We start from the raw sequence: 22,328 nt of genomic DNA on the forward strand, positions 1-22,328 counted from the left end.
AGTTGTCCTAGAGCTGAGGTATGGTACATTTAATTTGAATTCAGTCAGATCTATATAATAAAATAATGTTTTTCTGGTTCAGTTTTTTCAGCCTTCTACCCTCGCTAAAACTGGACAGCACTCTTAGTCAAAGAAAATTGCTGGTTACCTATTTCTGTCATCTGATTCAAACATTTTTCCAAGTTTTGGGATCAGAATAATTCAATCAGAAATTTTTTTGTCTTTTTGTGATTTTTTTTTTATATATCAGTCTAAGTTTTAAAATATCTGGAAATTAACTTTGTTCTATCAATATAATTATTAAACAGATAATAATGTCTTGTAAATATTTTTATATTTTTCACTGAGCTAGAAGATAATACTATCCCCCACAAATTTATTCTTCAGGTTGTGTATTGTGGAATCAGTTTTTTTATCCTCTTTTGTTTTGGTAGGGTGGTTTAACAAAGAATTTATATTAAACCTTATTTCTATCGTTACAATAACCACTAAAATGCTCATACTTATCACAAATATTACTATCACTATTACTGTAATTGGCATTTGTACCATTTTATGTACCAAAGTTTGTACCATTATACTGAATGACTGTTTAAATTTACATTCGCTTTCCTGGCCTCATTTGTAATTGTAAAAGAGGCTTTAGATATATTATTTGATCTGCTTTAATACTTTTTATCTTTAATGATTCCTTTCCTGTATTTAGCTCTTAGATATGTATACTTCGGTTTATATATGTTTCTAGATGATGTATATAATTCATACCCATGTATCATGTTTCTTTAACATAGTGTGTTCAAGCAGTTTTACTTTTTTCTCTTTTGAGTTAGTTTTTTAAAATTTTATTATTATTATAACATGATGAATCTACTGAAAATGAAATATGAGGGCCTGAAAAAAAATTTAATTTATCATTACTATCATTTGCTCTGAGTACATCATCCCGATTTTCATTGTTTAAAAGGTTATTACGTTTTTCTAAATTCTTATGTGAAACATGCCGTGCAAACCTATTGTACCATATGCTATTGTGTTTTTTTTTGTTATTTTTGTTGTTACGAGTTACTTGCACAATCTACCCTAAATGATCTGACAAATGCAAGTTTTGATTAAAATTGTTTGTTACCTGATCATTACCTTGTTCGGTTGTTTAACTGAATTACAAAGTTAAATTTAGACAAATCATTTGGGCTTTTTATAAATTAATAATGTAGAACATTTTTCAAATAAAATTAATAGTTTGTCACTGCTTCCATGATCATGATTATCTCTGTTTGGGATTGATGAGAGTGAAAATCTAATAGAGTAAAATATCTGATGTTACAATAATGTATTTATTCATTTATCAATGAATATATCTGGTGTCCTAAAAATAGATTTGGTTTTTTTAGAGACTCAACTTGTTACTTCAGTTGAGGGAACCTATAATTATTTGTTTACTAATAAAACATTCAAACTAACTGAAGTAATCTTGGAATCTCATTTTTTTAGTTGTACATTAAAGTGAATTAAAACATTTTTTAAAGATTAAATAAAGATAAAAATTGTTAATTTTTCCAGTGATAATCTCTTGTGAAGAGATTTTCACAAGTTTGTATATCATTTTGTTTTAATACTTTTTATCAATTTTTTTTATTGTATAGTTTTTTCGGTTTATACTACCTCAAATCCATCAGATGCCTAATTACATTGAGAGTTTTTTTTTTCAGTTAAGTATGAGATGTCATTCAAATGAAGATACTGATTCAATGACTCACCTATATTTATATGCATTAGGATTCAAGGGCTTTTCCCCTTCAGTCTAGTTCTTTCATTTGCAATTATGCATTGACGTAGTTTCGTTTTCCACAAGACGTAAACTACAATCTCTGTCAGCTGTTTTCTTTTTAATCACATTAACCCATTCAAAATGTGTTCCTTTACAGATACTCTTTTTAATAATTTTACTTTAGTGGAAAGAAAAGTCACATGGTGCCAAATCTGGCAAATATGGATGATGCTCAGGGTAGTAATCTGTTTGTCAGCCAGACACTTCTTCACAGAAATTGGTGCGTGGTTGTGTTTGTCAGTCAAACACTTCTGCACAGAGATTGGTGTGTGAGCAGGCACATTGTTCTGATAAGATGAAACTATTTTTCACGGTTCTGGTTGTTTTTGTCTGACTTTTTCTCTTTTCTAAAACTTCCTTGTAATAATGCCGGTTCAGTGTTGTGCCTTCTGGAATCCATTCTTCCAAAATTATGATCTTGACAAAAAACACAATACAATAAGTGTGGCTTCGAATTTGAAGACCTACTGATGAAATGTTTCTTTCTTGGTGATGACTATGATTTACAGTGCATTGGTTATCATTTCATTTCAGGATCGGTGGACGAATTAGGGTTCTTCACAAGTAACAACCTAATTTTTTGCAGAAGTTGGGGGTCAGCATCAAGTTGCTACAATATGCCAGCAAAGTTTTCTTTAGAGTGTTCTCTTCCTCTGATGTGAGAACCCTAGAGACCATCTCAGTACAACATTTTTTTCCTTGTTAAGATCCTCATGCAAAATTTTTCATGCAGTGACCTTTTCAATGTTCATGGCTTCAGGTATCATTAGAACACTGAGTTGGTGGTTTTCTCAAACAATCTGGTTAGTTTTTCTTCAGTTCTTGAAGTAAAAGGTTATCCAGGCTGTTCATTGTCTTTCACATTCTGTCTTTCTTTACCAAAACTTCTAATCTTATATGCATAAGATGTGCAGTCTTCCCTGTAAGACTTAATAAGTATTTGAAAACAATATGTCGTGTTTTTCTTTAATTTTATAGGAAAGTTTGAATTGACATATCACTCAATTTTTAAACTTAGCTTTATTCCAGCACACAACAGAAAACATAACTGCACTGAATGGTGAATCACAGTTGACAGGTCAGGTGAGTGTTGATGTTTGTCATAGAGGTTCGAACACATTTAAGGCTCTGCCAAAAAGCTCATGATCAGTTTTACCTGCTTTCTACAAGAGATAGAAACATTTTCTCTTTATTTAATTTCTATCTCTTGTAATAACACCTTGTGTTATCTATAATTAATGCATTTATTTAGCAGCCAATTTTTTATGGGACAGATTTTAGTTTCAAAACCATTTTAGATTTTTTCTGTATTAAATACTTTCAATATTGGTCAGTAGGCAGTCAAAAATGATCACTCTGTTCGTAAATGAACTGATTTCTCTGATGCATTATCATTCCATAGTATACAGGTATTTTTTTATTAAGTTTGCCATATAGGTCTTTCTTTGTGGAGCAGAAATTTTAATTTAAATCCATGTATTTTAACGTGTGATGGTGTAGCAGACTGTATTTATAATTTCTAACCACGTATGTAGTTTTTAACATTTGGCTTGTAGAAGTTTAATCTTTTTAAGGTAAGTGACTTATCCTCAAGTGCTTTGCTGGATTTGATATTGAAAGGTTGGTTAAAGGTTGTAAGTCAAAAAATGTAAATTATTACAAAATAAACTGTAGAAGTTAAGTATAATTTTTATCTTAGATACTGTGTATCTATTTGTAATATCATAACTTTATAATTTTTATAATCCTGTATCACCTAATGATATTTATAAGTATATATTTTTGCTGGATAGCATGAAAGACTACATTCCTGTATGACCTGATGGTTTCATAATACCTGGTACGACTCAGGAGTGCAGAAATTAGCTGTCGCCTTACTTCACATAGAAAATGTTTTTTCTTAAGTGATTTGCAAACTACTTCTCATTTATCACCAAATTTAGACAAAAATTGGGCATAATTTCTGTGTTTAGTGGTAGGTGATCATACTACCATAAATACCGTTAAATTAATTTTTATAACCTAATGTATTGTTTTATTTTTTGATTGAATCATCTGCTATTGCAGTGGAGCATATTCAGCACGCAACACTGTGTGTCGTATGCTGATAACTTTTGTAGAAATCTTTATCTTTGGATTCAGAGTAATTAGGCACTAACAAAGGTGAGTGGTCAGCTTACAAGAAATTTTATGAAGGCCTTTTGCAGAGTGGTAGGATGGAGGGAAGTTGCTATTTTAAATCCAAAATGGAGTTTTAAACTAAGCTCCATTTTGGATAAAACTCTGTTTAAAAATTTTTGAGCGGTTCAAGTAGCTTATTTGTGTATCTATAATTACAGCAGCAGCAGTAACCATGCAGCATGTGTATTCCAGTCTCAAATCGAGAAATTTCAGACTTTTATTTATTTTTTTTGGAGACAAGAGAAGAGATAAAAGAAGAAAAGAAAAAAAATGATTTTGACTTGATGTCTCTAGTAGGTTGCTTCAAAATAAAAAGAAAAATTATCTATAAGAAAAAAGGAAAAATTAGAAAAGAGTCTTGAATTTGAGCCACTGACTATGAAACTGAAATCCTAACCGCTGGGGTGTTGCCACTGCTGTGGTTAAAGATATACAAATAATTTACGTGAACCACTCAAAAAACTTAACTCTGCCTTTAAAAGGAGTTTATTCCAAAATGAAGCCAAGTTGGAAGCTGCAGTTTGGATTTAAAGTAGGGATCCCCTCTCCTAACACCCTGCAAAAGGGCATCAATAAACTCTGTTGTAAGCTGTCACAGTTGTTGCTGTTTTCTTTCATTGGCCTTAGGATCATTTCATGACATGTCAACTGTTACATCTAGTGCATTTGAAATCCAGCAGTCTCAAATTATTTTTTAGTTGTTTGCTAAGATACATTCAAAGCTACTTAAGTCTATTAGAAGGTGACTTCACATAGCACAGTCTATTTTCCTTGCTGCATACTATTCTCTGCCACGTAATATTCTTGAACTGTAGTGGTAAAAGGTTTATTGATGCTGACATCAAGGTTCTATAAAACACATTGTGCTTCCTGGAATGACAATGAGTTGTGTGTTGACATTATAATTTTCTCCTTACTTGATCAATACGTACTTCTGTAGGATTATAAACAAAGCATTGATGTTTTATTAAAGAGAGCTCTTGACCAGTGATCCCATTCATTTATAGCTTATCAAATATTAGTTGCTTGGCCTTTTGACCTTTCTCCTGCCATTAGCCAAGTACATCATCTCTATTCGTATAGTGTGAATAGTTAATCATTGCTGCCTCTTAGGCAATGCTTTCTGTTTAAAAATTCTAAATGGAGGAAGTTTATTTATGTTAGCTGAAATTTCTAGTATTACTCTTACCAGTTTTTTCTTTCTGCCTGGTTGTCTTTATTGAAACTTCTTTTCTTTTCAGCTCTTTAATTGAACATAAACTGTTTATCCGTCATATGAAACCGAATTGCTGTGTGATCTATTTTATGAGAGCGAGTCAAAGTTACCTACACTATTGCCACAACACACATTCAAGGTTGTCATACTGCCTTCTGCGCATGCGTGCTTAGAGTTAGTACGACTGCGGTTCACGTCTTTGAAATATGATCCTGATCAAGTCATTTGGCTGCTGTCATTACAGTGTAAATATGTCTGCTCCACTAGCAGTTTGCACCAAGGCAGAACAGCGAACGATGATCGATTTCTCTGGTCAGATGGTGTGAAAGGGGCTGAAATTCATCGTAGACATTTTCACAATACGGGGACAATACTTTATCGCGTGAAAATGTTTTTTTATTGTATCAAGAAGTCTGGCCGGACGAGCGTGATGCACGAAGGGGAATGCCTGTCAACCTCCACCACAAACATCAAGAGTCAACGAACTCGATAGATGGTTCCAGCGAATAGGCAAGTTAAAATCGACGAGGTAGCATCTTTGAACATCAGTCATAATTCTGCCCATCAAATCATCCATGACAAGCTCGGCTTTCGTAAAGTCTTTGTGCGATGGGTATCAAGGTAGCTCTCTGCAGAACTAAAGCTCAGAACTGTGTTGATATCTGCGAACGCTTATTTGGTTGCTTCAAACAAGGAAGGCAACACATTTTTGAGCAGAATAACACTGGTAATGAAACGTGGGTTCGTCACTGTGAGCCAGAATCGAACCGCCAGAGTACAGAGTGGAAGCACCTGACTTCGACAAAGAAAAAAAGACTGAACCATCGGCGGGAAAGGTTATGCTAACTGTTTTTGGGACGCAAAAGGCTCTAAACTGGAGTACTTAATGGAAAAGGGGACTACGATCAACAGCACGAGTTACTGTGAAATGTTGGAAAACAAGCTGAAGCCAGCGATTCGCAACAAACTCCAAGGTCTATTGTTGAAGAAGTGTTGTTGCATGACAACGCCCGCTCGCACACGGCTCGCCACACCGTTCAAACATCAAATGAATTTGAGGTACTAGAACGCCTTCCCTACAGCCCAGATTGTGCTCCCTCTGACTTTTGTCTGTTTGAGCCGCTCAGGATGTGTAGGAAGCAGTGCTAAGTGGCTTCGCAAACTTTCTTGGAAGGGATACGTATTCTTGTGGACCACTGGACCAAGTGCCTTGATAAGGAAGTATTGATTATGATATACTTGTTGAACCTCTATTTTTGTGTAAGATTGTAGAACGAAAAGTGTTGATCATTTTGATCAACATTCATGCTAATAGATCATTTTTTTTGTTGAATGACAGCATTCCTGTCACTCTACTGGTTAAAAAAAGGTGTTATACGCAGTAGGTCTGAAAGGTTCCCGAAGTAAATCTCTGTAGCCGTTACAAGTTGCGCCATCTCTCAGACAACCAAGGAACTACAGTATCTTTCATAAGTTTAAGAACACCTTAGTAAAACTGTTTATGTCAGTTTGTCTTTAAACTTATGAACTACATACAAATCTTATATGTCTGTGAGAAACAGCTTTAAAAAATACATCTTTTGGTGAAAACCGCAAGCTTCTAAGTTAGATGCTTCAAATTTTATGGAGTCATTTAAATATTTTAAATGAGCTAAAATTAGCCCGTTTTTTTAATAAAGAAATTACTATTTCTCGTAAAATATGTAACCTAGGCTAATGAGTGTGATATCATTTTAAAGCTGTTTTAGAGTTTTTCAATGAGCAATAAGAAAAATTCTAAAAAAATTATTTTTTGAGTTAAAAGGGCCTAAGTGATTTTAAAATTTTCATGAAATTTTTGTTTTTAAGAGTAATGTTCAAAAATGTACAAATCACTTTAAAGTGTCAGGTATACCAACAATAATTAAAAATGTCAAGTCGGCACTATTAGCTGTTCCTCACCAAAACGGTGATATATTAGCATTTGTTTCTTTGAGTTTGGGTTGGTGAAAAGTTTTTTTATTAATAATTGGAAAGAAAAGTGCTAGTGTAGAATTAAAATGGCAAGTAATCGGTCTCTGGCAAGCAAATAAAACATACAGAGACATTACTGAACAATTAAAAATATCAAAAACATGTGTACAGCAAGTTGTTCAAAAATATCGGGATGAGAAACTGTCGTTGATCTTCCACGATCTGGTCGACCACGAAAAACGTCAATGAGGCAAGACAGCAATTATAAAGGTATCAAAACTTAATCGGTCTGCTAGTATGCCTGATATAGCGACAGAAGTAGCACAAAATCATGGAATTCAGGTTAAACCACTCTCCCACTCTTTCTAGACGTTTAAAAGAATCTGGAATGGAATCACATTTTGTATTAGCAAAGCCTCTTTTAAGCGCTGTCCACAAGTCAAAACGTCGTCAGTTTTGCAAGCAAACGAAAAACTGGTTGAAAGAAGCTTGACGAAGGGTTGTATTTTCTGATGAAAGCAGATTCCAGTTGTATTCAAACAGAAAAATTAGGGTCAGGCGAACAAAACCTGAAAAGTTTCTACCAGCCTGCATCATTCCTGCTGTGCATGGTGGAGATGCTGTATTGGTGTGGGGTTGCATAACATCAGAGGGCGCTGGACACCTTAGAATAATGGATGAGACAATGAACAGCATACAGTACATAAAAACAATGGAAGAATTCATGCTTCCTAGTGTCCATAACCTGTTGGCTGAGAATTTCATCTTCAAGCAAGACAACGCACCTTGCCATAAATCACGAGTTACCAAGGCATGGTGTGATGCAAATGATGTGGAACTACAACATACACATGGTGGAAGCGGTTTAAAGACTGTAGAAAGTCGTTGGATGACGATGAACGAAGCGGGCGGCTGTCAACAGCTGTTCACGACGAAAAGTTGCATAAGTGCGTGCGTTCCTTCTCGAACAACCTTATCGTACTCTTCGGGCCATAGCAGAAGAGTTAAACGTGGTTAACATTCCATCATCTTATCCCACCCGACTTGGCTTCAGCAGACTATTTTCTGTTCCTGAAACTCAAGTTGAAAGGCCACTTTTTCGACGACATTCCAGCTATCCAAAGGGCTTGCACCAAGCAGTTGAAGGCGATCCCACAAAGTGATTTCTCCAGAGTGTTTTATGGGCTCTAAGGCACTGCAATTAGTGTATAACTAGAGAACTCATGTAGTGGGCTGATGTGAGTAAATTCGTTTACTTTAAATCTGTATTTTATTTAATTTAGTTTGAGGGCTTTTCAGACATACTGTATATGTGATTGTAATGTACCCCGATCTTTAAAAAGTTAGAAAAACTGCACATTAGATTTGAGAAAGTATGTTACCATTTTCTAGTGGTATGTTTTGGAACACTGGTCGATTTGAATGATCTTTTCCATAAAAATGTATGAGCAGTTTACAGCTTTCTCTGCATTAAAAATGAAATGTGCAATTTTCAGAGAATTTCTACATAAATTTTTTATCAAAGTCTGATCTGTCTACAGAGAGTGGGTGGGTTTAAAAGGATTTAATTTTTAAAATATCTTCAAATCCGTAATAGAAGAGATGTTTTCTGTAACTGTAATAACTATGGTAAGCAATTAAATAATTTTTTCTGATTATTTGTTATCAAATCTGTAAAGGAAAGTTACGATGATTATAATGTACAGCCGCAATATTTTGCTGTAATTAAGGATTCCTTTTTAATATGGTAAATCTAGTTGTATGCTTTTTGGTTACATCAAAGAAAGTGAGTGCCTTAAATTGAGAGAAGTACAATTTAAGGAAATGGTTATATTAAGTTTTGAGTTATGTCAGGCATTATATTCCATAGATAATAATAATTAACAACAGAATACTGTGTCTAATTATGGTGATCATGTTCTCATGCGATCACAGAGGTTTAGTAAAATCATTCATTATTTGTAAGCCATTGATTGTCATGTTTGTTGATATCCCGTTGCAGATTGGCTTCAGTGTGGACATCTATCTGTAGAATTCCACTGTATATATCACACCTAAGTGCTAAACAAATTAGTTAAAATGTGTGTAAAAGCGACATTTATTTAATGAAAAAAGATGTAAATTTCATATTCATAAACTGCCCAGAATTTTGTATACGATTGTTTAGTTTACTCTGTAACTATAGTTAAAAGTTGCATTTTATTGTTACAGAAGTAAAAATCAGGTTTAATAAAAATAAAAATTCCAATGTACATTAGTGTAGAGGAAAATATACGTGTGATGCATTGTAATCTGTAGCACTTACGTTTAGAGGTTAGAGGAACTTTAATACAGCCTTTAAAAATATTGAATACTGGCTTCGAAATATTTAATCTAATAATTAATTTTTGGAATAATTAATAGACTGTTATATCTATATAGAATGTCAGCTCAAAACACACAAAAATAATATTTTGAAGAACAGCAATTTTTTTGTTTCATAAGGTAAATATTATTCTTTACAATTATCTATTTTTAAGATTAGTCGCATCATAATGTTTGTTATCGGCATGTGTAAATATCTGTTTATTGTATTTGCTGTGATAAAATTAATATTTACATTGTTACCTGCATTTGTAATGACAGTTTACATTTCTGTCTGAATACAGTCGTTAAATAATTTGTTTATTCCAGACACAAGAATGTTACGAATCACAAATGTGTGATGTCTGTATTTGGAATACTCTTCTGATTAAAATCTAATCTTAATACTCACCTACTAATCAATGATTCTTTCTTATTTAGGTAATCTACTGTCTTTCTTTGAACACATTTCAGTGTTTGTTTTTTCTTTTGACTTTAATTGAATTGTTGCATTATGAATCTTTTCTGCTTCTAATTTATTACGTGTCTTGCTGTTAATTTGTTTTGAGTAGAAAATAAATTACTATTGCAGTAGGATATCTGGAAAACAGGTAGATTCTCATTAAGCTGGACTTCTGTGAGCCTATTCCTTAACAGGATCCCTGTTAAAGGAATGGGGTCATGCTTTGTGGGCAATGCAGTAGTGCAAACATTAAGTTGATAGTTTTAATTCTCATTAGGTGATTAGAATCTCAGAATTATTAGGTTATATTTATTTCATTATGCTTTCAGAAGAAAGCAAAAGAATTAGTGAATATCATATTTTAATAGTTATAACTTTGTGTTTAAGAAAAGTTTGATGAAGGTAAATGTGGGTTGATAGAATAAATTATTTTATTATAATTTGACATTTTAACCCTTTCTTTAAAATAATGTAGCTCGACACATCTGTGAATATTGTAAGTATGTATTTTATGGAATGCAACTTTGGCCCTGCCTCTAATTTTAAACTCCTTCGTTGATAAGTCTTGGATTACTGGTCGATGGAAATATCAAGTCATTTTATGGACTTATATTTGGATGTGTAATAGATCCGCTCATATTTAATTGTGTAATGCCTGAATTTCATATTTATTTTAAATGAAAATTAATCTTCATGCTTAATAATAATTTCTGATAATAGTCTACTTATACTTACATTTATGCATCGTACCACTTTAGATTGAAAACTGTTGTTTTGTTTTAATTTAGTGTTGCACTAAACATATTCTCAAATAGTAATTGCTAATAAAAAAACTTTGTTTTCAATGCAAAAACAATTACAATTTTGGATCATTGGATTTTTCCATTTTTAAAATTCAGCGGTAAAAGGTTTGTTTTTGCAGTCCTGATGGCCAGAAGTTTCGCAGCAAGCCTCAACTGGCTCGCTGTATGGGGGATCTCGTTGATGTGAGTGCATTCGATTTTCGCTCAGGAAAAGCAAATAACGTATTAAGAAAACAACGCAAACACAGAGGAAGCCCATTCGATATCACCAGGTAAAAGAAAGTTAGGTTTCTCTTAAGATCATTGGTATGTGAAGATTTCACCTTCATGCACCAAACTTTCATGTTCTTCCTCCCTTTATATATTTTTATTTATTATTTATCTGTTAAAAAAGTGTTCTGTACTATTTGTAATAATAATAGTTATTATTATTAATGTTATTTGCACTTAACTGTGTTTTCCTGGCCTTACAGTTTGTAAGCTGATATTGTACGTTGGGAAATAATTCAGAAATTCTAAATTTTCTATCTGCATATATTTTAAATATTAATTAGTCTGTAAAGAGTCTAAAATAATAATAAATAGCAACTCTCCAAGAAAGTTATTTTTAAAAAATTTGTAATCGACCAATAAATTTGTAACAGCAGTGTGCATGTACTTATAACAGTCACATTTATATTCTTTACTTTTTTATGCTTATTTAATTTAAGTGAACATAACATAAATAAATGTACGTACTTTCTGTATAAATTAATGTATTTATTAAGATAAAAGCATGGTTCTGCAATAATTATGTTTATATCTTAAATAGTATAACATTCTTTTTTGCATGATTTGTTATTTAGTGTTACTTTGTTAATGTTTGTTTGGATATGTGCGTTTGTATAAAATTATTGTTTTGCAAAAATTTTTTTTTGGTTTTGGTCTGATGATTTTATTTTTTATTAGCAATTAAAATGCTAACATACATCCAAATCAAAACAGATGCTTTAATTATGTGCATGGTAATATTTTTAGTCTGCCATACTAACATCATGTAACATTAAGTTATTTGTAATTTTACATTTAATATAATTTATAATTACCAGGATTGGGTATCTAATGTGAAGCTCCATGAGATGAAAATATTTTGAGGTGAAGCAAAAGTCTTAAGCAGTCAATTGTTTTACCTGGTGTAATTTATTTGTGATAAGGTGTTCAGTTTTATTTGTTCAACTTGAATGTTCATGTGAGTGTAGTGATTGAATTTCCTTGTTGATGGAAACTGTGGCATGGCAGTTTTTATACATGTAAAATAAACCTTTTGAAGTTAAACATTTTATATCTGTACAGCTGTATCTGCAGAGGAGTTGTTTGTGGTTTTGTCTTAGGATCAGCCTGTAATACATACATAAAAAATGTTAATTTTGAATTCATCAAGGGATCACCTAAGATCAGATTCACTGTTAAATTCAAAATGGAAAATGTTTATGGAAAATTACATCATAACAAATTCATGGTATATGTAGCCCAAATTATACATGGTAAATTTGTTTGGTGTAAGTTAAATTTCCACTTTAATAATTTTCTTAAAAGTTGCCTTTGTTTAAATTATTTTATTTTTCATTTGTTATAATTTTCTTGAATTCTTGAGTTTTAAACCCTTTGAATAAAAGCGCAAGTTGTCTGTTCTGATAAGTTTGATTCACGCTGCCAGTCTGTACAATTTCAAGTCCCTGAACCATATTGGATTTATATTTCTGAAGTAGTTGTTATATTATGTAGTTCATATTTTAAATTGGAACTAATTATCAATTAGACATTGGAAATAATGGAAAGTTTACAGGATTTGAATTTAACAGTAGTTAATTAGAAACACACGTTTCCCATAACATTTCTTAACATGTATTTAATATTAGTGTTTTGTCAGCATATTAAATATGCTGAATGCTAAGTGCATATCAATTGTTTCAGCAGATAAAAAGCTTATCCGCAGAATCATATAATTTAATAAGAAAACTTTTGACAACTCTGTAAATTTTGCACTTAGTATTGCAGTTAACTTAATACTTTTTACTGTACAATTATTTTATAATTTTAATTATCTTCTAAAGTTTTATTAGGATAACAAAAACCTGTATTTCTCACAGTGTTACTGAATATGTTATTTATGCTTTATTTTGGTATATATTAGGGTTAGAACAGGATAGATTTGGTAGGAGATGTAGAAGGAACCTGGCTTTACCTGATTAGGCTGCAGCTCATATTCTTCAGTTTTATATGATTCTCTTTTCTTTCTTTTTCCTGTTTAGCTTCCGGTAATTACCTTTCAAATAATATTTCAGAGGATGAATGAGGATAATATGTACGAGTGTAAATGAAGCGTAGTCTTGTACAGTCTCAGTTCAATCATTCCTGAGATGTGTGATTAATTGAAATTCAACCACCAAAGAACACCAGCATCCATAATCTAGTATTCAAATCCTTGTAAAAATAACTGACCTTACTAGGACATGAACGTCAAAACTCTCGATTTCCAAATCAGCTGATTTGGGAAGACTATGTGTCCCTCTGGCAGGAAACATAATCGTTAGACAGACCCACAGGCATTCACCAACCCTGGGCAGCGATTATCATAATGCCTGCAGTGTCTGTAAGTAGAAAGATGAAAAAAGTCAAATGCAGGTGGAGGAAGTTCTACATAGGCTGGCTTGGGTTGAGGTAATTTACAGTTTTACTCAGGAACAATTTTTCTTTGTAACTACTCTTACTTAATGTGGAAATGATTGTAGAAAAGTTAAAAGTAAGTGAGCATCTCTAGTTTAAAGCAATTCTTTAGAAACATAGAATTCTGTTTTGTATGAAAAATTGTGTAGCCCTCTTGGATTATATTCAAAGACCTTTATTGATAATTTCGAGTTTTGATTTATCTTAAAGATATAACATAATTAACTGTTAATTCTTTCTTACTTGAATATTTTTTATTTATACATAAATCTTGTGACTTATATGAGGTCTGTTCAGAAATTAACCGAACTTTATTTTTTTAATCTTTATTATTAATTTTACAGATTATTGGTCCTTGTCCCACTGAGTACTCCCCTCCCCCCGCCTATTCACCAGCATTGTTTCCAGTTTGCAAAGCAGTCCTGGATATCTTCATTTGAAATGATCTTTAAGGTCTGTGATGAATTTGCTTTAATGTCATCAATAGTCTCAAACTGGCATCCTTTCATCACTGATTTTAATTTTGGAAATAAGAAAAAATCATAAGGAGGCAGGTCTGGGAAGTAGGGATGCTGAGGGAGAACAGTCATCTGATTTTTGGCACAAAGCTGATTGTGCAGGTGCATTGTTGTTGCTGGTCTCTTGGAATTTTTTACATAACCGTTGTAAATCGCCTTGGTATGCACAGTTCACTGTTTCTTCTTGAGGCAAGAAATTAAAACGCACAATTCCATAAAAATTGAAAAAACAGGGAGCATCATGTTGACATTGGATCGAAACTGATGTCCTTTCTTGGGGCATGAAGATCTTTTGCAAATCCATTGTTATGATTGATCTTTTGTCTCAATGTCATAGCTGTAAACCCAGCTTTCATCTCCCGTTATGATCCTTTGCACGAATGTTTCATTGTCACTGGTTTGTTCAAGAAATTGCCAACAAATGTCCACTCAGTGTACTTTCTACTGTTCGGTTATCAAACAAGGAACAAACTTTGCTGCAACTTGATGCATGTTCAATTTTTAAGTCAAAATGTCATGGCATGATCCATATGAGATGCTAACATCTTCTGTAAATTTTACAACAGTCATTCAGCTATTTGCATGCACCAGGTCATTGGTTATTTGAACGTGGGTGTCATCAGTTAAAGGCCTTCCTGGTTGAGAGTCATCTTCAATTGACTGATGACCACTTTTAAATCATGAAAGCTATTTGTAACATTGTGTACGACCCAGAGCATCAACTCTGTAAGCTTGTTTCAAAAGTTGAAAAGTTTGCGTGAAAGTTTTCCCCAGTTTCACGAAAAATTTTACGTTGTATCATTGCTTCCAAAAATCACACATTGCAAACATTTCTAATCACACTGAAACTTGTTGCACTCAAACAACAATAACACAAAAACTAAACGAGATATCAATAATCCAAGAACATGTGGTTGCAGAGGAGGTTATGTGGACACAATGCTGCCAACTGCACGTCATTAAATATCTGTGTTGGCATGTAATTAAAAATGTTTGGTTATTTTCTGAACAGACCTTGTATGTTGGTTTGTGTACTTCATATGATCCTAAATCAATCTTTCCCTTTTATTTTTTTTTCATCATATTAATTATTCTGGATTTCATAATTAAGTTCCACTGATCTACTGAAGCTATTCTAAAATAAAGTTCTGATTGACCAATAAAGAAAAACAATTTTATTATATATGCTTAAGTTACCTACCGGCGTTGTTTCTCTGTAACTGTTGCCCACATCTTCCCATGAACACTTCCCATGATTGACTTCAAAGTACTAATATTTAGGCAGATCTTTAACTCTGTGAAGAGGTGGTTGTTATTTAGCATCAAGGGCTGTAGAGGGATGTTCAAAAATCTCTGACTTGGGCTTTTCAAGTAGAGCCTTTGTGCAACCTGGAGAGTGGGCTCATGCATTGGTATTTAGAATAGCAAAATCCTTTTTAAAATCCATTCAATTTTATTGGATTAAAAATAACTACCTTCAAAGTTATTCCAACATTTCATAGAAAGCTTTTAATATTATTTAATGTTGTGTTCGATGAATTCCATCAAAAACCACAAATATTTGATTGCATTGATAGACAGCAGTATTATTTATAGCATAAGACCAACTGTATCTCCCTTTTCCATGATTAATTTTATCTATTTATATGTATATAAGTCTTTTAATAAATGTTGAACTTTCTGAGGTAACATAATTCATCTTTTTTACTAATCAGTACATATATGAAACAATCATTCTTTGCGTATCCGAGGAACACATTCTAATATGTTGCTAATCATTTTTGCTGTTTCATTTGTAATCTATTATACATTATATTTTTTTTCATATTTAATTACTTTTTTATACTTCTGTACATTTCATAAATAGTTTTTTGTTTTTGTCAAAAGACCTTGTATTTTTGTTAGTAGTAAGTTAAGTATATTACTTTTAGTAATATGATTGCCAGCTGCTTTATCACTCTTTCTGCTTGTAAATTAGAATCACTTCAAACCATCCTTCTCTTAATTCCTCTCATGTTTAATTGTTACTTAAGTATTTAATTATGACTACAGCTACACATGTAATATCTAATAAATGAATACTCTATTCTGTTCTTTCTTAGCGAGTGGTTTTTCAATTTAACCTTATACTAACAGATCTTTATTTTTATTTTTTCTGATACACATTATCAACACTCTTACAACCTCATGTTCAGTTTCCCTTTCACATATGAAGTTTCATTTACAGCTCAGCTACTGCAGATAGCTTGTAAGCCTTCTTAAAGCCTAATGAATTAAGTTACCTAATTTACTGATGATAATATTATCTTGTAATTTCTACAGAGAGATAATTACTAATTTTAACATTTTAAAAAATTTTACTATCTTAATTTTTATTTTTATTGTTTTTGTATGAAGTGATTAACATGTATACTCCATATAGATCTAATGATAGTAATTTCTTTTGAAGTGATGCTCTTTTTAAAATAGTTATGCATTTAATGAAAATTAACTTAATTATTCATTGTTTTTCTTAATCAATTGATATTACTGTATTGAGTAATTAATAACTATTCATGAAAACTCAAGATAGAAAATCAATCCTGTTTTTACCCATTTTTCAACTGGCTTCTAAGGGAATGAGGGAAGGACTTTGTGAAACCATGCTGCTCTGAACTCTGTTAATTAACTTGTGTGGAATGACAGATAGTTTCTCTTAGTAAAAGTTTACTTATATAGCTTCCAATTTTAATAAAAGGTTTGCTTGTGGTAGGGGTAAGTGTATTCAAAGTTTCTTTGAATATTTATTTTCAATATTTCTTTTTAGTTTTCTTTTTTTTCAAATAATTTATTTCAGTGATAGTGAGTGCTGTTGCTTCATTTTAACAGTCTTCAGGAGTGTGGACAGTAGCTGTACATACTCTGTACTGTGGACTGAAATATTACTTTTTTTTTGCAGATTAAAATTTACTCTTTGTAGTACTTTTATTTGTATTTAGGTATTGATGATGTACAGTTAAATATTACATGCAACTAGTTTGTTCATAAACATAATTATTTTTATAAATTAAAAATTTCGCTTAGAATTCAAATGAAAGGAAAATTACCTCCATAATCGTTAATGTGGTAAGTGCACAAAGCAGATAACATATTCTGATCAGAAAGTATTTTTAAAGCAAAAGGACTACCTTCATTATGTATTTATTGTGATAATATTCAGAGCATGATTCTATCACTTCTTTCTCCATTCTGCAGGAAAATTGTGCTAATGTAGATGTTCTGTGTGTTAAGTATAAATGAAAATTTATGTTTAATTTTACCGTGTGTATTTTCTTTTTTTTGAAAACCCATTCTTACCCATTTGTCATCACATCTGTTGTAAGCAAGCACTAAAGTTATTATTTACATCATTTTGCTTGAAATCAATCTATGAATTGTCACTACTATATTATGTTTAAATAAAATTATGAATGTTTACTGTTAATGGTTTACCAAAAGTAATAATTTTATTTTTGGGCCTCTAGGTTTTTTTTTTAGGAGTGCCAACTATGGACCATGTTTAACACTTTTCTTGTAGTGGTCTCTCCCTTTCCTTTCCTTTCCTGCCAGTACATTTCAAGCCTTACACTGGCACTTTGCCTGAATCCTTCTGTTACTATTCTTTTTTTGCTTTAGAGCTTCTTCTTCACAGAAAACTTGCTCCTTTCTGGTGATTTCTATTATTTTTAAATTCTGAATTTCCAAAATGTTTTGCTTTTTTTTCATTTCTATTCATGTTTTACTTAATTCTTTCTTAACTTAATCACAATAAATGCTTTTAGTTCTTATTTCTAGATAAAAGAGAAGGATCTTCAGAATTCTATTTGCTTTTTTAATCCTTAAAATGTACCTATGAAAGCTGATCTCTCGTTTGTTATTTATTTTAATTTCTAGTATAGTATTTTGTGGATTTCATATACATTAAGTGTGTCATCCTTTATAAGATTAAATATTTTCCTTAAAAATTTATTTTCTTTCTCTTGGATTCTTTTAAAATGCCTGTGTTGATCATTGTAAACATTTTATACGATATAACACTTCTGGACAAACCACTGTTTTCAGATGGCTTATTTAAAGTTTTTTTTTCTACTTATTAACTTAAACAATTTTTTGTTAAAAAACTATTTATAACAGAAACTAAATAAGTGCTAAAACAAATATTTTATAGCTTTTGGTTGATGTATAACAGGGCAGTGGAAAATGTTTTTAGAGATTACAGTTTTCAAAAAAGTCCTAAGATCAAAGATTTTAGGTAAAATTTTTGATAATTTTTAAGTAGATCACAGTCTTGGGTATAGCTTATATATTTTTATTATAAGATTGATTTCATTTCAGTTACTCTATAAAGCGTATGATTTAAATCATGTACTGAGTGTAAGGTGGGTGAATTAATTGCTTACTGGGTATATTGTATTGTATTCACCACAGGACATTTGAATTTTGTGTTCTTGCCACTGAAACTGCAGTCAATCTTGCTTATTTGATGTTTTAGGATTAATGTACTATTTTTAAAAAAAATCCATTTTGAATCCTGTTTTAAGTAAATTTCATTATATAATTTTCTTTTCCTTTTAAGTAGATTTTCAGTTCCAAATTTCTTTAATTAATAAGTTTCTAGTTTCATTTTATGTATTAAATTAAGAAATAGCTGACAACCAGATATCTCTGGAAAAATATCTTTGTGAAGAAGTCATTTGCATTCAGATCCACAGAACGAGAGACAATGTATATGAATTCATGTAAAAGAAATCTGAGAAAGCTTTGTACAAAACTGTACTTTAAACTTGTAATTGTTTATTAAGTGGTATATATAAAATCTCTCATTGAGCAAATAAATCATAAGATGCTGTCAAAATTTTCATCTGTCTGGAAAAATTTAAAACTGATTGGGATGACTGAAAAACTGCTGATGTGAAAAGTCCAGACAAATTTCACGTAATACAAATCAAATGGTGTATGCTGAAAGAAATATTCAATGTTTTAGAAGAATAAATAAATTGTAATCAGTACAAGGTAATTGATGATACCATTTTTCATCAAAAAGAAAATGAAAATGTGAACGTCGGTACTTGGAAAATCTGTCATTCAGAATTTTAAGTTTAATTACTTCACAGTGTTTCAAATGAATGTGTATGGTCGTTCATATGGTGCCTGCATAATACTACTGTAGTTGAAAGAATTGCTTGTGATGAACAATAGTAGTTGTATACATTTTTTTTAAAGACAGTGTAAAATATAAATAATATTTTTCATTCATAAAGAGTGATTTTGATAGAAACTAACTAAATCAAAATATAGAGAGAAAAATTTGAAGTGGTGTTGTAAAAAATTACTGTTTAGATAGACTACCATCACTTCTGGAAAATAGGAGGTCACTGCCTATGATGCTAACTTTCATTTCTTTATGCAACAAGTTAATTTGTTTTCTTGACATTATCTCCCTCCAGACACTTACAGCCATAAATAACTTTTTTTTCTTGAGAATCTACTTTGATCTGATAATGTTTTCTGTTTTGTAATTTTATTATAAATTTCATTACTTGTTTTATTTATACCTCGTGTATCATTAAGTTACAAATGTAGAAGTTGTTAGGGTATTCTTGAAATAGGTGAGATTTGTATTTTAGAAGTTATGTATTTATAAACAAAAATATAACAAACAAATTTGCTTATTTTGAGTTTAATTTATTTATTATTATTAAATAAATAAAACTAAATATATTAATATAATATATATATATATTTATATTATATTATATTAATATAGTAATAGTAACAGTAAAAAAAAAACTTTAATTAAATTTTGTTAACTAACAAAATTTAATTAAAACTTTATGAACAATGATGTGTTTCAGTCATCTTGGTTTAAATAGCTGTAGATATTTTATTACTTTTTTACTGTAGGTGGAGCATTAATATTGATAAAAATATTATTTTTAATTTTGCTTATTAATTACTTAAACTTGTAATATTTAAATAGTGTTTTGTTGTAAGGTATCTGCCCTGAGGGGGTCATCCCTTTGCATCATGTCTGTTACCATTCTCTCTACTCCCAGCTGAACTTTCAAGTTCCTAATGGGGCTTATTTTGTTTTTAGATCACCTGCAATTTTTGTTTTTTCCAGCATCTCTTTTATATGCACCTTCTAGTGCTATTTTAATCAATTTTTCTCATTTTATGACATGTCCAGTCCCATATAGTTAGTGCTGTTCCTATTCTGTATTGTTTTAATTAAGCTTCTGTTTTCATTTGCTGTCCTCATTAATTCATCTTTCAGTTCGTTTGTCTGTTTAATTTTCTCCAATCACCTCAGTGCCTTTACTTCAAATCTCTCATCTTTCCTCTTTTTGTTTGTGTCCATGTTTCACATATGTACTGAAATGATGTAAACTTCAAAATGTGCTTCACACCTAATTCCATCTCATTACATAGTAAATGTTTCTAGTAAACACTTCCTTAGCCATCGTTATTCTTATGTTATTTTCACATTAATAATCTTTTGTTAACATACTCGGTACATTCTAGTATCTGTTCTGTTTTCTTTTTCGTTTCTTCCCTTTTTTTGTATAGACATTCATTCTTATTGCCTCCTAAGCTCATTACCTTTTTCCTAACATTCATTTTTATACCATATTCTCTCATGTCTTGTGATTTTAAAATCTGTGGAATATACCACTGTTTGTTTTCTAAATAAATCACGTTTTCTGTTTATTTCCCTTCCTCCTATGCTGATTCCTTCCATCTTCTACAGTATTTTTGATCATATCTTTAATATATGTGTTAAAAAATGTTGAGGATTGACAGCATGCTTGCTTTATTCCTCCTCCTATGCCAGACCATTAAGTTTGTGAATTCTTTATATTCATAGCTATTTTCTGATTCAGGTAAAATTCTTTAAACATTTATTTTTCCAATTTACTTACTCTTCACTTAGTAATATTTCCATTATTTTATTCCCTTTGACACAGTTGAATGTTTTTTCCATACATATAAAGCAAACACTTATTCTGTTACCTCTTATCAGCAAACAGTTCTTACTGGCCTGATCATATCCCTTGTGCCTTTTCCCTTCATGAATCCATATCCTTCTGAAACTTGCTTCATTTGTGATTTATAATTTGCTTCCTTTTTTTTTTATTAGTGTTGTGTTCAGAATTTGTGGAAGAATGTTTGCCGATTATGAAATTGGAGTAGTTGTCCTATTAGGTTGACTTTTATTGCAACATGCTTTTCAGGGAATGGAATTATGATCATTTTATAAAAGTATTCTGACCACATTCCATCGCTTTGATCACAAAAGATGGTGAACAATCTCGTGTAATCCTCCTTCAGTATGACATTTAATCACTTCTGTTGACAGTTCAATTTGGCAATTCATGGGTTCTCACATCCTTTCTATTCTTCATATCATTTATTGTTTAACTTCTGATTTTAGAATTTCTGCTCCTACTTTATTCTCTTCCATTTCATCTTGGTTTTCTTTTATCTGGCTTTCTGTTGATAGGTATAGGGCCAACTCCTGTTTTTCTCTCTAATACTAATATATTAGAGAAATGGATATGAACTAATGTTCATATCCATTTCTTTCTGAATCTTCTATTTGTGAGTACTGCAGGCCATTTCTTTTTACCCTGTGTTGTGCTATTTAATTCATTCTTTACATAAAAGCATTTGACCTATTAACCACAATTAATAGCCATCCATTGCAATATGAAACAGCATTTTACTACAGTTGCTATGTGAAACGTCTTGTTATAAAGAGGCAAGTAGTTATTAACTATGAAATAAAAGAAATATACTAAAACATATAATATTTTGTGCCAGAAGTAAATAAAATTGTTCTAACTGTCTGAAACTTAGTAACTGAAATTAAAATATATAAAAGTTCACAGCACAATGAGAAAGTATACTCCATCTTATAACAAAGATAATAGTGCATAGAGGGTCAATATATCACAGAAGTATTTAGTAAGATATTAAAAATAAAATAAACAAAAGTTTAAATTCATGAAATGTAATCTGTAATTGTACTCGTACTTTGTCAAAGCACATCTTAGCAAAGTAAGAGCAAATATATTTTTTCAGTCAGCTCTTTTTAAAAACTACTAGTATGTTATAAAAGTATTACAATAAATGAAAAAGAATAAGATAATGTGTTGGGTAAAAAAAAAAGTTAATTGATATTTTAAAATATGCAAAAGTAATATTGAAAAAAGCAGTGACATTTTTATGATCTTAATTATTTTGTTTTATATGATTATATAGAATCAAATTATGCCAAATAAAGAAAGAAAATCAT

At 31.2% G+C, this 22,328-nt stretch overlaps 1 protein-coding gene across 2 annotated transcripts in view; it reads left to right on the forward strand.

Annotated features, from left to right (window-relative positions):
• Positions 1 to 22,328, forward strand: part of MBD-like (methyl-CpG-binding domain protein 2) — a 66,140-nt gene that overhangs the window by 14,461 nt on the left and 29,351 nt on the right. The window contains exon 2 of one of the 2 annotated variants that reach the window (XM_075363194.1): positions 10,907 to 11,059. The exons of the other annotated variant lie outside the window; for it this stretch is intronic. Coding sequence (XP_075219309.1) covers positions 10,907 to 11,059 — 153 coding nt within the window. The remainder of the gene's footprint in view (positions 1 to 10,906; positions 11,060 to 22,328) is intronic. 2 annotated transcript variants of the gene reach the window in all.

Source organism: Lycorma delicatula, chromosome 4 (genome assembly GCF_047948215.1).
Source record: "Lycorma delicatula isolate Av1 chromosome 4, ASM4794821v1, whole genome shotgun sequence".
In the NCBI taxonomy this organism is placed as follows: domain Eukaryota; kingdom Metazoa; phylum Arthropoda; class Insecta; order Hemiptera; family Fulgoridae; genus Lycorma; species Lycorma delicatula.